Source organism: Achroia grisella, unplaced genomic scaffold (assembly GCF_030625045.1).
Source record: "Achroia grisella isolate CSIRO2021 unplaced genomic scaffold, CSIRO_AGI_Agris_v1 utg402, whole genome shotgun sequence".
NCBI classification, from domain to species: domain Eukaryota; kingdom Metazoa; phylum Arthropoda; class Insecta; order Lepidoptera; family Pyralidae; genus Achroia; species Achroia grisella.
Window position 1 is genome coordinate 3639486 of NW_026712841.1, and position 14032 is coordinate 3653517.

General features: G+C 35.2%; 1 protein-coding gene across 4 annotated transcripts; it reads right to left on the reverse strand.

Moving 5' to 3' along the window:
- Positions 1-1246: 1246 nt before the first annotated feature.
- On the reverse strand, positions 1247-13887 carry LOC131844291 (serine/threonine-protein kinase Pak). Of its 4 annotated transcripts, none has more exons than XM_059193134.1 (13): positions 13722-13887; positions 13260-13424; positions 12992-13152; positions 10856-11027; positions 10184-10299; positions 9407-9505; positions 8508-8662; positions 8302-8430; positions 8016-8193; positions 7141-7342; positions 6381-6496; positions 2831-3049; positions 1247-2635 (listed from the first exon to the last, which is right to left on the reverse strand). In XM_059193134.1, the coding sequence occupies exons 2-13, from the start codon at positions 13369-13371 to the stop codon at positions 2552-2554; spliced, it is 1743 nt and encodes a 580-aa protein (XP_059049117.1). In that variant the 5' UTR covers positions 13372-13424; positions 13722-13887; the 3' UTR covers positions 1247-2551. The 4 variants fall into 4 exon arrangements, with proteins under 4 accessions (XP_059049117.1, XP_059049115.1, XP_059049114.1 ...); XM_059193132.1 differs by having other exon boundaries at positions 13260-13433; XM_059193131.1 differs by having other exon boundaries at positions 13260-13469.
- Positions 13888-14032: the final 145 nt, after the last annotated feature.

Sequence of the window (14032 nt, forward strand, 5' to 3'; positions counted from 1 at the left end):
TATATTATAATAAACAAAAATGGACGCGTGGTGCTTTGTCTAAAATGTCAAAAATAATAAATTGTATTTTTATGAATCCAAAAATTAATTCTTCAAAATCGAATCTATCGAAAAATAAGTTCAGTTACAGATACCGTTGTAACATGGACTTTGAATATTTGCAGTTCATTTCTAAACACCCTATAATACAATATATATAACATAACACAGTAAATAATATAATTCTATTGCACCAACCTGGAATATCTGAATGGAGTCTGTCTACATAGCGTTAATTGGTCGTTTCATATTGTCAACAAGTAATCTACATTTCTCTAATTTGTGTCTGTACAATATACAGTTCAGCAGGAGCTTGCACTTCTTCGTCTCGTAGCACGCGTCACATTCACACCACAATCACACTAATGCAAATTAAAAAGACAATTAACAGCATCTGTTGGCACAACCTAAATAATAAAAGCATGTGGTCTGAGGTCCACAAATTTAAAATACTTTTGTATGTATAATATGAATAAATCGATATTGTTAAATACTTAGTGGGCTACTATTGTCATAAATAAAGTGTTGTTCAAAGAGGTTCAATCATCTAGCTAAATATTATATTACTTAATAATTTTTATTAAATACTACTGATGGATACAAAATAGTTTAATACTTATTCAATATTTAATCGGTTTTTACGCGTTGTTATTACGCATTTATGTATTATACAATTAAAGTTAATTTGAAAAGAAGCACCGCAGCTTTTTATTGTGAAACTTCATTCAAATTTGCACGAGTTGAAGATTGAACCTATATATAATATAAAATGATATAAATCTCAATTTATATCACTCGGTTATATTGAGAAGTCCGCAATATTTTTAAGAGCAGCAAACAATATAATTTCTAAATATGTTGCTATTGATCTCAAGAGTGCGGCAGAGCAAACTTATTTATAAAACGATATTGTTTGCCAAATTATAGGAGTAAAAAAAAATATAGTATATTTTTCATATCACCAATTAACAAATAGACTGACCTGGTTCTCCACATATCCAGCCTATGCTTTGAAACTGGAATATAAGGGCACACAAGCAAGCTGCTTGGCAATACAAATTTTCATGAGACAGTCAACATTTTATTCATCTTTATCTGCCCACAAATACTAATTTTGTTTGAAAAATTGTCATGGTTATTGGTGATGGTAAAAATATATCTTATTTATATTCCATGTCTTTAGCTAACGAAAATAAAAAACTCAATGAAACTTAAATGCTATTGTTTGTGCCATAAAGGAAAATTATTTTTCTATGCATCATCACTCCCATAAACTTTATAAACTTAATACTATGTAAATGCTCCACTTCCATGACTAACAACAAATGATACCATCACTCATACAGTTTCACCAAACAAGCTAGCTATGTAGTGGTGTTTACAGTAAAACTTTGACGGTAAAGGACATCACGAAATATATCTCATATCATAAAAGATAACTAGATTTTGAAAATAAAGTAAACCACATCAATAATAATAATCTCAAATTACAATATATTGATTAGAAGCAATAAGCAATTTCAATAAATTAACAATTACATATAAACCTAACTAGTAACTATTGTAAGCATGTAAGCAAACCAAGCTAACAGTTTCTAGAGTCATGTTAATTTAACATTTATTTAAAATATTCACTCATTAATTATAATAATTATAAAATCAGTTCTCATATTATTTAAATCAGTAACATAAAAATATTGTAAAACTTGAATGCTCAATTCAGTAATAGTCAAATATGCAATAATTTAATGAATGCAAATAAAAAAATCAATTTGCCAGTCATAGTAATACATAATAATCGATATCACGCCAACCTCGAAGGAACTCGGTAGAGCGCGATACGCGCGAACCACTCGACTCTTATTTATATGTGTTCCTACCTAACATCAGCTAACATCCTACCATCACAGTGAACAAGCTGAGTCGGTACTAAAATAATGGACCTAACATATTCTACTATTTATACTTTACAAGGTTACCTAAACATTAACTGCCAGTCTTCGTTCGCAGCTGAATCGTTTACAAATTCGTATCTAGTCTCTAGTATTATCTATAACTCTATTCGACTCCTTGTTCCTTATAGAATAAACAGTCGAATGAAATACGTCAATAAGAGATTACGTCGCTAATTAGAATAAATAACACTACTAAACGACACTACAGTTTTTATATTACTGGACTGCATTTCTAATCTCTTTCTTGTAAAAATATTATAATTCTATTATATTCATCGGCAGCCATTTTATACGGATAAAATATTGCTCTGTAATCGATTTATGCTCATTACAATTTATGAGACACGATGGCTCCATCGATAGATATACACGTTGCTAATCGACGACACGATGATAGTTTCAGTATGTACCGTACCGGAGCATCAGTATGTCTAATATAATGGAGTGTATGTACGCACACGAAGTACACATGTGTTGTAGGCACTAGAGGGCGCGGGTGCGCGGGGGGCGCGGGGGCGCTAGCGGCGCGGCGCGGCGGGGGGCGCCGGCGGCCGATGCTAATGTCCCTTGGCTGCTTCTTTCGCCGCCATTATCAGCGGCGTCAGAGACGCCAGTGGTCGCGCTAATTTCAGGAATGGGTGCTGAAGCAAAAGAAATTAATTTACAATAATACATCCCTATCATATGAACTATAACATATTCTTGTTAGTTGGCGTGAAGGTAATACATTGCATAGTTGCTTATTAGCTTTATATGGCATGTAGACATCTTACATCCTGTTACATTCATATATTGCTAGTGATTTAGTAGCATAAAGAGCCACGAAGATCACATACCTTGAGTAAGTCGAGCGCAGTGGCGCGTCGGTCGACGTCTACCTCGAGGCACTGGTCAAGAAAATCCTGGAAAACCGGACTTAGTTTCTCTTTGTCTTTGATGTCTGGTTTGCCATTAGTGGCTATTAAGTATAGAGCACGGAGAGGATTTTCGTTTAAATATGGTGGTTCACCTTCTATCATCTCTATCGCCATTATACCCAACGACCATACGTCAACCTGGAATTTATAAAATCACAAATGCTTACAATTATGATTCTATGTTCACTAAAAATAAAAAACTTAGAACACTTAGATTCTTAATTAGATAAATCATAATTCAAATATTATATTTAAAATTGGTAATAGTTGGACTTTTAATACGGTATATTTTCGATACAATTCTTCATTTTATTTTTTATAACACGGAACAAACGAGCATGTGGCTCACCTGATGGTAAGTGCCGCCGCCGCCCATGAGCACCCGCAACACCAGGGGAATTGCAAGTACGTTGTCGGCCTTTTAAAAAGGAATATGCTCTTTTCTTGAAGGTTTCAATATCGTATCGGTTCAGAAATACCATTGCTGGAAGGTGATTCCACAATGTGGTTGTGCGAGGCAAAAAGTTTCTAGAAAACCGCACTGTGGAAGACCGCCATTCATCCAGATGATCAGGATGGTATTTCAGTTTCTGGCGGGTGGTACGGTAGTGAAACTCAGCAGCTGGTATTAATCCGAACAATTCCTCAGAACACTCCCCGTGATATATGCGGTAGAAAATACACAGAGATGCAATATCACGCCGCAAAGCCAATGGGCCGAGTCTGTCACATAGACGTTGATTACCAATGATTCTGGCTGCTCGGTTCTGAATGCGGTCAAATAGAAGTAGCTGGTATTGTGGTGCTCCCGCCCAGAGGTGAGAACAGTATTCCATGTGCAGATGGATATATCAACGCCAAGGACCTCGAGATTTGGCTTCACATCAAGGAGAGTGTCTTGAAACTGAGGAGATACGATAAATGGATTCTTTTTAGCGGTAAACGCGCAAACTAGTGTCTTCTTGGGGTTGAATTGAACACAATTTTCCTGAGCCCAAACCGAAACTTGATTTGCAGTGAAGTTTCGATTTCGGACACAAGTTTGTTCCGGTACTCTATAACTTTTGCCTGCGACATATTAGCATGGCCGCTGTACAAGATATCTCCGGTACTGTCATCCGCATAGCAATGAATGATGTTGATTTGTAACATGTCATTGTTATGCAGAAGGAACAGAGTCGAAGACAGCACACAGCCTTGTGGAACACCAGCATTCACACAGAGTGTGGGTCGGAGCAAGCACCATCGACAATGATCTTGATGCTCCGATCAGCGAGAAAGCTGGCGATCCATTTGCATAACTTCGCAGGCAACCCGAAGGATGGTAGCTTTGAAAGAAGAGCTTTGTGCCAAACCCGATCAAAGGCCTTCGCAATATCCAGACTAACATCAACAATCTGAGCGATCTCCCTTCTTAGGGATCGGATGAACCAAAGCCGTCTTCCAAAGTTTCGGGACTACACCTGTAGAGTAGCAGTACCGGAAAAGACGCGTTAGTACCGGAGCCAACTCAGGTGCACACGTCCTGAGCACAATAGCAGGAATATCGTCAGGCCCACTCGACTTGTGGATATCAAGGGAGAAAAGAGACTTACGTACCAGCTTTTGAGTAAATTTTACCTCTGGCATAAAAGTCTCACACCGCGAGATGACCGGCGGTGCTCCCTATCGTCCAGTGTCGAGTTGGATGCAAAAAGAGACCAAGGAGATCGGCCTTCTCTTTAGCATGTTGGGCCAACGAGTTATCCTCTCTGCGCAGTGGTGGAAAAGATGGCTGACAGAAATATCCCTGAGCAGCTTTGGCAAGAGACCAAAAAGCCCAGGATCCAGATGGAAGACTGTTTAGTCTCTTACTAATTCTGCTGATGTGCTCCGACTTTGCTGTGACAATAACTCTTTTGAAGGACCTGGAAGCGGAGTTATACTTCCTTTTATGGGCACTGGTATCTGGATCACTCGACTTCACAGCTGCAACCCAGGCACGGAAGCATTCCTGCTTATGGCGAGACGCCGATCTACAGGATCCGCCATACCAGGACTGAGATCTACCACCGACAGGTTCCTGGGAATTTGGAATAAACATCTCCATTCCCTGAAGTTAGTACTTCAGGGAATGGAGATGTTTATTCCAAATTGGACGATCCTGATGTAATAGCTGAATCTGTCACCGATGTAGTATCGGTGACAGATTCAGCTATTACATCAGGATCGTCCAATGCGAAGCAAACTCGCCCCCACGGGTAAGATGCAAAAAAACTTCGCATCTCATTCCAATCTGCCGACTTAAAATGCCAAACACGACGTCGACCAGTAGATCGCGGTCGCGATCGCGGCAAAGAAGGACGCGTGAGAGGCACTTCGCTCCGTATCAAACAAAGATCAGTGGGGCTTCCACAGAGATCTGATATCCGTCCGGATGAGAAGTCAGCAGAACAGTCCCACAGTGAAGGTATATGGTCAACAACATCAGGAATTCGCGTAGGCGAGGATACCAGTTGCGTCAAACCATATGCCAATGCAAAGCCATGAACAGATCTCTCCGCATAGTCGGTGGTACGTGAACCGAGCCATTCAGCGTGATGGGCGTTAAAGTCACATAGAATCACGACCTCAGCGGAGGGAATCTGTTGGAGCAAAAAATCTGTAGCCATTTGGACGTGTTCAATGAGTCGGTCAGTTTCGGTGTTACCGCTATGGGACCTGTATAAGCATGCATAGATGCGGGGGTGGTCATCGCAATCTACACGCAACCATAAAATGGACAGGTCAGTACCTTCAAGTGTACCAAGACGGCGACAGCAAATATCCTCTGACATAAGCGCACACACCGGCCCGTGGAATAAAATGGTGTTCCAATTAATATCCAGGGTAGGTCAGGTACGAAATTTCGTCGGGACAGGATATTTGCGTCTCCGTAAGGAAGAGCAAAACCGGCCTCGCCGTCTCTAGGTGATGGTGGACGGCGTTGAGATTGGAATGAATTCCCCTGATGTTGCAAAAACTGACTCTGAGCAAGGGAAATGCCGATGGAGATATGCTCGGTTTCCTGTTGGCCAAATTGAGCGGAGTATTGCCCACCCCAGAATACGCAGGGCAGCCTGAGTGTGATATCTCAGGGGTGGATTCTCCAGTAACACGGTTACTGGTACCACTCTGGGGTAAAAATCTCTTATATTCCGCTGCCATGGTATGTAAGAAAGGGGTGGGTAGGAGGAAGTAGGAAAGGGATAGGGGGAGGGGAGGGGCATCCGGAACCTACAGCTCACCATGCGAAACGCGATAACGCCTAACGCCGGTTTTCTGCCGAGGTGTGGTATTTCCCGGTTCGAGCGGCCCAATTGAGCTGAACACCACTTCATATTATCTCTTTACAATGTAATACTATTCTAGTGTTGCTTAACGCATAAACATTAGATAAATAAAAATTGGTTTGTACTATATTTAAAAAACATAAATGTATCATGCTTACTTTTGGACCATATTGCTTTCTTGTAACAACCTCCGGCGCCATCCAATAAGGCGTTCCGACCATTGTTGTTCTTTTATTTTGCTCAGGAGATATTTGAGCGCAGAACCCAAAATCAGCTGTAATCAAATTGATATACATCAGTTGCCTATAATACAATAGCACCACAGATATTGGCTCACGTGGTGTAACGCCCGTGATAGCCCGCATGTTTTGCCAGATAACATGCTCTATATTTTCACTGCCAAATCTCACCCTTCAAACCGAAATATCATACAAGTTTAAAAAATGGCGAACTGCTATACTGTAAAAATTGTTAAGCATTGTTGTATATAGAAATGTACAATATTAAGCAGTTGAAAATATATGTGCAGGAACAACAAACGCTCTGCACATAGTTAATATAAGTATAACACAATATTATATTAATATTATGTATGAAATTGTTATAAATGTTGATTTTTTAAGATCCTTTCAAGAGATCTTTTTTCTTTTTTTCTTTCTTTTCTATATTTATTCATATCTGTGTTTACAGATTATTTTATTTCTGAAGGCTAATAATTTGGCAACATAGGTAATAATTGCCACTTACTATCAGCTTGGTTGCAGTACCAATTACGTTAATGAACTACTAATACAGTTTTATAAGAAATGGAAATATCTAAACATTAATTATAATTTTACTATTGCATTTAAAGGCGATAATTAATTTCTTTTCCTTATAATGTCTTACTGAAATGTTTAATCATAAAAATCTACATACTGAGTTTAACTTGTCCATCAAGTCCAAGCAAGATGTTATCTGACTTGATGTCTCGATGTATAACATGGTTGGTGTGCAGAAAATGCAGCGCTTGAAGCACCTCGCGGCACACGGCCGCAATCTGCCCCTCGTCCATACACGTCTCCGTTACCACGTCTGTTAGGGAACCACCCGCTAGGTATTCCATCACCACCCATAATTCCTGACAAACAAATTACATATTTGAACAGAAACATTTTCATTAGTAAACCGCGTCTGCTATCTGTCCATCTTCGGGATACAATCTAACAACACATATTTCATTAAGATCTGCTAAGCCGTTTCGCCATGGAAAGGTGTTACTAGAGTGGGATCACAATGACTATTTTATTAAAAATCAAAATAACAGTAAAAAATGTGTATATTTACCAAAAAGGCTCACAGTGAAGAAGTCAAAACTGACAATAAAAAATACAAAGTTTATAAAAAGAAACACAAGCTACCAGTAACAGAAAGGTAAAAACAAATGAATGGAAAAAAAATACCGAAAATAAAATTTCCTAATAAATTTTATACATAAATATAAAATAATTTTCTCTGTATTTTACAAGAAACTTATTCATTTTTTATGTCTTTTTAGAATGAGTTAAACAGTCACAAAATCAATTATCAAGTAAGAAAATTATGTATATTTTGTATTATGTAAATTTTTTCTAACTATGCTGTTATTTGAAAAGATTTTGCTCTTCAAACTAACCATCGAACTGCAACTGACATTATAAAGCTTATACAGCTCGCTTAAGTATTTTACGATCATAAAAATCTGTATTATGTATTTAGACCCCTTTTCGACTTTGTTCCAAAGTTTTTATATTAATATATATAAATAGACATACCTCATTTACAAGATAGCTATCAAGATAGTTAACCACATTGTTGTGTTTATTCTCCCGCATGACAAGGATTTCATTGATGATCAACTCCTTCTTTGGTTGCTGACTAAGATTCATCTGTTTGATCGCCACCTCCATACCGGTAGATGTCTCGATTGCCGTGTACACTGTACCTGATGCACTGTAATAAAAGGTTAGATTATATTTCTCCGAAAAATCGTTTTCACAAAGAACTTCATGTGTGGAAGATGGAAGTGTATATCAGTAGTAGAGTTATAATTACTCTTACCCTTGTCCAATCTTTTCCATTTTGGTATATTTCCTATTTGGATCACCAACACTGACTATGGTCCTTAGTTTTTCTAAAATTTCTTCATCTGACATTTTCTTTTTCCTTTGTTGTTGCCCCGTTGCTCTTCTGTAACAAAATAGGAATTTATTGATCTAAATTCATATAACTCAAAGAAAATGTGTACAGAAAGTTTGGACAGATACCCCGTCTCGGTGGTGGTCTGCGCGCCATTGGCTGGTGGTGCGACGGGCGCGAGCGGCGCGAGAGGTGCGGGCGGCGTCGACGGCGCCAGCGAAGCGGGGTTCTTGTTGCGGTCCAGCGGCAGTGGAACACTGCCCACTTCTGCTCTGCTGCATATCTAATATGCATAACAATAAATAACAATACCCAGAAGATGAGTGTCGCCTGCACTAAAACTAATTTAATAAGTAATTTCAAACAGGATACCTTGGTATACTTACTTCGCCTTTTATTTAAGTCGTAGTTTACGTTAATTCTATGTGAGTTCACATAGAATAACATAAACAAGAATAAGAAATTTAATTAAAATAAATTTAAAACACACTCCTGCTTAGATACAAGCACAGGATTTTCATTTAATGTTACACATAAATTCTTCAGTTTATTTACATTGTATACATATACAATGTAAATAAACTGCCCTTTATAAAAATAAATTCAGGCGAGTTTCTCAATTGAATCTGTGTACTGACTAGACAGTAGAGAAACAATATTAGTACAAAAAACTTGAGCTCATACATAAGCAGCTAAAATGTTGTACATAAGTAAATGATTTTTGATCTAATTCTAATGTAGTCTAATATGTTAATTTTGAAAAACAAAACTGTGTGTTTAAAATATACCCTGTACCATCGTAAGCACATATTATTACATTAGAGTCCGTTAGTTTTTGTTCCCGCCCTTCCCCCCTCCACCCTACCTATGACAGAACAGACCGTACGGCGGCCATGACGCGCGCGCATTATTTGTATATTAAAATAAATTAAAACTGAGTTAAACCTACATTATGGCATGGTAACATTCAAATTACGTTTTTAGGAGATTATATTTACAAGTATAAAGGGAATTAATATTTACGAACCGAGTGTGTTGTGAGCGTCGGATGTGGCACATGTGGAGGCGAAGCGGACGCTTGCACAGGCCGGGGTGGGGGCTCCTCCTCTTCTATAGGTTTTGTATACTAACAACAGAATAGTAAAGTTTTTACCAAAGACCTTTTACCATACTGTTTAATCCAAAAGATCAATATAATACATCTAGGGATTACTGTCCACACAGATTAGGGAGATCTCTAACCTGGGTAATTAAAAATATCCAGTGAAGCCGCTGCACTAAATTTACTTAAATAATAGTAAATAAACATAGATTTGGTTTATATAAATTTTATACATTTGTTAATTAGATTATGACAATAAATATTATTCAGTAATTTCATTTAATTTCTTTATTATATTAGATTATATTGTCACACACAAAACTTGCATATATCTATTCTCCATTCATCTTACCATTCGTCTAGAAATTATGCAAGTTTAATGGTCTATGTAATCATTAAAAATTTATACTACAAATTGTGTTTTATATACTTACAATGTCTCAGTTCCATGCATCATGTTGAGATGTATTATAGTACTCATTTATTTAAAAAGCCCAATAATATGGAAATCTCACATTATCGGTCAATTATCAAAAATAATTATAATATTATGAACATTTTTAGATGTTTATTAATTGTTCAGATTGCTATCACATATATTGCAAGACATTGCATAAACAGTTTTAAGTTTGGACATTTATTATTAATAATATATAGATAAATAAATCATTTGCTCAAAAGGATAGAATAGCATATACATACAATACTTTTGGTGCGATCCGGTCTCGAAGGAGGCGGTGGAGGCGGCTCAGGATGCTCCGTGTCGGTGGGTGTAGATGATGATGGACTACTTGAAGACACTCGCGATACAGAGGAACCTGTCCCCAAAGCACAAAATAGTGAATTTTAATGACAACATCGATAATATTCACAATAGCATCAAAACACTGCATTACTCTCTGATTGTCGCAGTTCATACAATATAGTCAGGGTTATTATTCTCTTATTAAATTTGTGGAACTAAATGTTGAATTATAAGAAAACTTATCAAATTTAAAACAATTAAATTAGAAATAAATTATTGGACAATTTACCAACAGCAATTATAAAGATCCTATGTTAAGAATTATTTAGTTGATGATAATTTTAAAATAGGTGGGATATAACCCGCCTTCACATCACATAACTCCCTCAACCGTGTCATATATCTCAAGCCAATGCGCAGTGTGATAAAAATATTTTTCTTATTTGTGATCACTATTACAGCAACCAATGAAACATAAAATATACAATAATTACTATGAATAATTGCTTATAGAAATTACATTACAATATAACATATTTATATTTCTTTGAGAAATGTTGAAAGAACAAACGAAGCTAACATAAAACCAAGAAAATCCTTATAATATTAATTTGTATCGACAATTATACCTGAATGAGTTGTATGCATCTGTGCTGAGGTCATGTATTTGGAAGGCGGCGGTTGCGTCGCAGATGCATCATACCACTTCAATACATCTAGAACAGCTTGTGGATTGCTCTTTTGTTCTTGTTTGCTGATATTTGATGCCATCAACAGTCGCGCCCATGCTTCAGGCATGCCCTGTGGTGGACAAAGTATATATCATTATGATCAAGTTTTTATTGTATAGTATATAATTTAAATTATACCACATTACCAATTATATAAGTTATCTTTCCACATATATAATTTTGAAAAACAAATACTAACCAAATAATTATATCATAGTAATAAAAGTTTTAAGTCATGCTAAACCTTGTTAAAAATATTCAACATCATAAACTGTGTTCATTGTGTAACAAAAATAAATAAAAATAACAATATTTAAATTAATTTTTAATGTTTATATTTTCAAAGTATATCTGAATATTGAAATAATTATACAAATATATAATTAATATATGTACTATAATTTCACTAACAATATTCTATTGTGCTATATATGAGTATTGTAAATAATATATTACATATACTGTATTTTAAATATAATATTATGACAAAATATTAACAAAAAAAAAAAAGTACTATTCAAACTATTAATAAAGGTACACAAATTAAAATTTTAAATTAGCTTCATAGCTAAATATTATATTATATACAAGAGAGCATGCCACACAAAAATGCAGTATTATTTGGGACATTGCAACAATATATTTCTGAGGTAATAATAAGCCATAAAATTAAACAATGCTCATGATCACATTCATGTCTCCTAGTCTTTCACATTGTCTATAAAATGAAGGAGCATAATGTTGTAATAATACAAGCTATTACTTACTGTCATAGGCAGCTTGAAACAAAAGCGGTAGTACATGGAACTCAATTACATGACTTCACAATATATTCATTACCATAACACCATATTACTTTTATATTACATTTAGTACAATATACTGCTAAAACTAAGTATTGTCATGGCGCTTTACAAGGCAATGTTTGACAAGGTATTGGTACCAATTACATCAACATAAATTATGGAGAACTGGTAGTAATATCTTTAATAATATCTAATTTTGGACATGCTTTTGCTCTTTTAGGTATTCTAAATATAATCAACATATATTTTACAGTAAAAATAAAATTTAAACCATCAGTTATCATCAAATAAATTATTATACATAAATATGTAATCCCCATTACTAAAAATAAAGAAGTAAACATAATAAAAGAAAAATATAAAGTATACCATTTCTTAATTGAAGCCAAGCAATAAAGCAAAAAGCTATTTTTATTTTCCCATATTTTGTAGGTATAGTCTAACTTTAGAATACAATATACCTACATAGTCATTTAAGATAAGACTTTATATAGTATAAACAAAGTTATACAAAGATTTATTAGATGAATCATTCGACACAAAGTATAAAGTATGTTGTGTGTGAAACTTACATTTTGCTAGAAATTAGTATGGTATGTTACACCAATTTCAATGTAGAAAAGTCACAGGTGAGGAAAAGGAATAATATGTAAATACTGCATTTGTAGTGTAATCCATAAAAACACCTAACAAACCATTGTATAAACAGTATCTCCTTTTTTACACTTATATAAATTAAATAAGTGATAAAAAGATACAAGAGAGGAGAAATATGTTAATTGAAGGTTAGGGACAGAGTTAGTGATGAGGTGATGTGACAGGTCAGTAACTGATGCGGAAAGGTTAAGAGACTTTTAAAAGATTTGGTGTTCATAAAGAATTGTCACATTTACACTGTCACCCAACCATCACCCATGTCAGTAGTCAGTTTTGAAACAAATATTATTAAATCAAACTAATACTTCATAATATTAATGAAATGTTGATACAGTTATATTTAAAAGGAATTTAAATGGAGTTAGGAAGAATAAAGAAAGTATAGGCTAATTATTATCATAATGGTTTCATTAACAAATATAAAATAGGAATAATTTTGGGCACTAGGTTGACAGGTGTGTCATGGGTTTTTCCATGAATGCAGTTTTGTTATCAAAAGAGGTTATGTTCATGTCAAAACTATTTTTTATTTTATACTATAGTTATTTATTTCAATGCAAAAGGCACTTACTGTGAATTCTCCAGTGACAGCATCAAATCCAACATGGACTGTATGCTCAAAGTTGGTTGGATAACTAATATTTGGCTTGTTGTCATTATGTGCAGTGCTCTTAGAGCCTTTTATTTTAGCTTTCAATGTTTTCTTTTTTCTATCACCCCCATCATCTGGCTCTGTAATATAATAATAATATATACAATACTATATCATTCCATTATAATCCAAATAAATTCAAAATTAATTGTAAATAGGAGTCATATTACAATATTTTTACTGGTACCTTTTGGTAGAGGTCTCATATCCACAGAGGCTACTGAATCTCCTCGATCAGTCGCCCGGTTGCTGGTTAAGCGCACCGGCGGCGCAGGTGGTTTGTCTTCATCACTCGACATTTTGTCTCTTCACTCTCGTCCCGTTATGATTATATAGTTTTCATTATGGTACTCTGAGTCAACTAATAATATATCATTTTAAACTCTAAATTCAACACCTATAACAATATGCCAAAATTATACTAAGCTACGAAGTTATAAATATGGAGACTGGTCGAGTGATCTATCGGAAACTAATAATTATTGTAAGAATTACTGTACATAATAATAAATCATAAAAATAAAGGCAAAAATTAGGACTTATTTTAAAAGTAGCGAAACCTACCACAATCTTGAAAATTACTCATGGACGCGCCCCGTAAAGATTTGCAACAAAAATTACAGAATGAATGAAGGCATTGCTGATTTACCTGTTCACTTGGGGATCAGTATGTTTTTAAGCAATAATGAAGTATGAAATCTATATCACATTTCAACTACATTTAACACTTACAAAACACAAAAGTATGAAATTAATCATGAAAAACTATTCAGAGACACAAAAAGACGGAAGTAATGACTAAAGCCGCCATTACATTTTTTTTATTTTTTAATACAGCCAGGCCAGTTTTGAAGCTTGCACAGATCAAATACACTGTATGTTATTATGTACGAGTACTTTATGCTTCGCTCAAATAGGGTAAGATTATAAAATCAAGTTATGTATATTCAATCTAGCTAT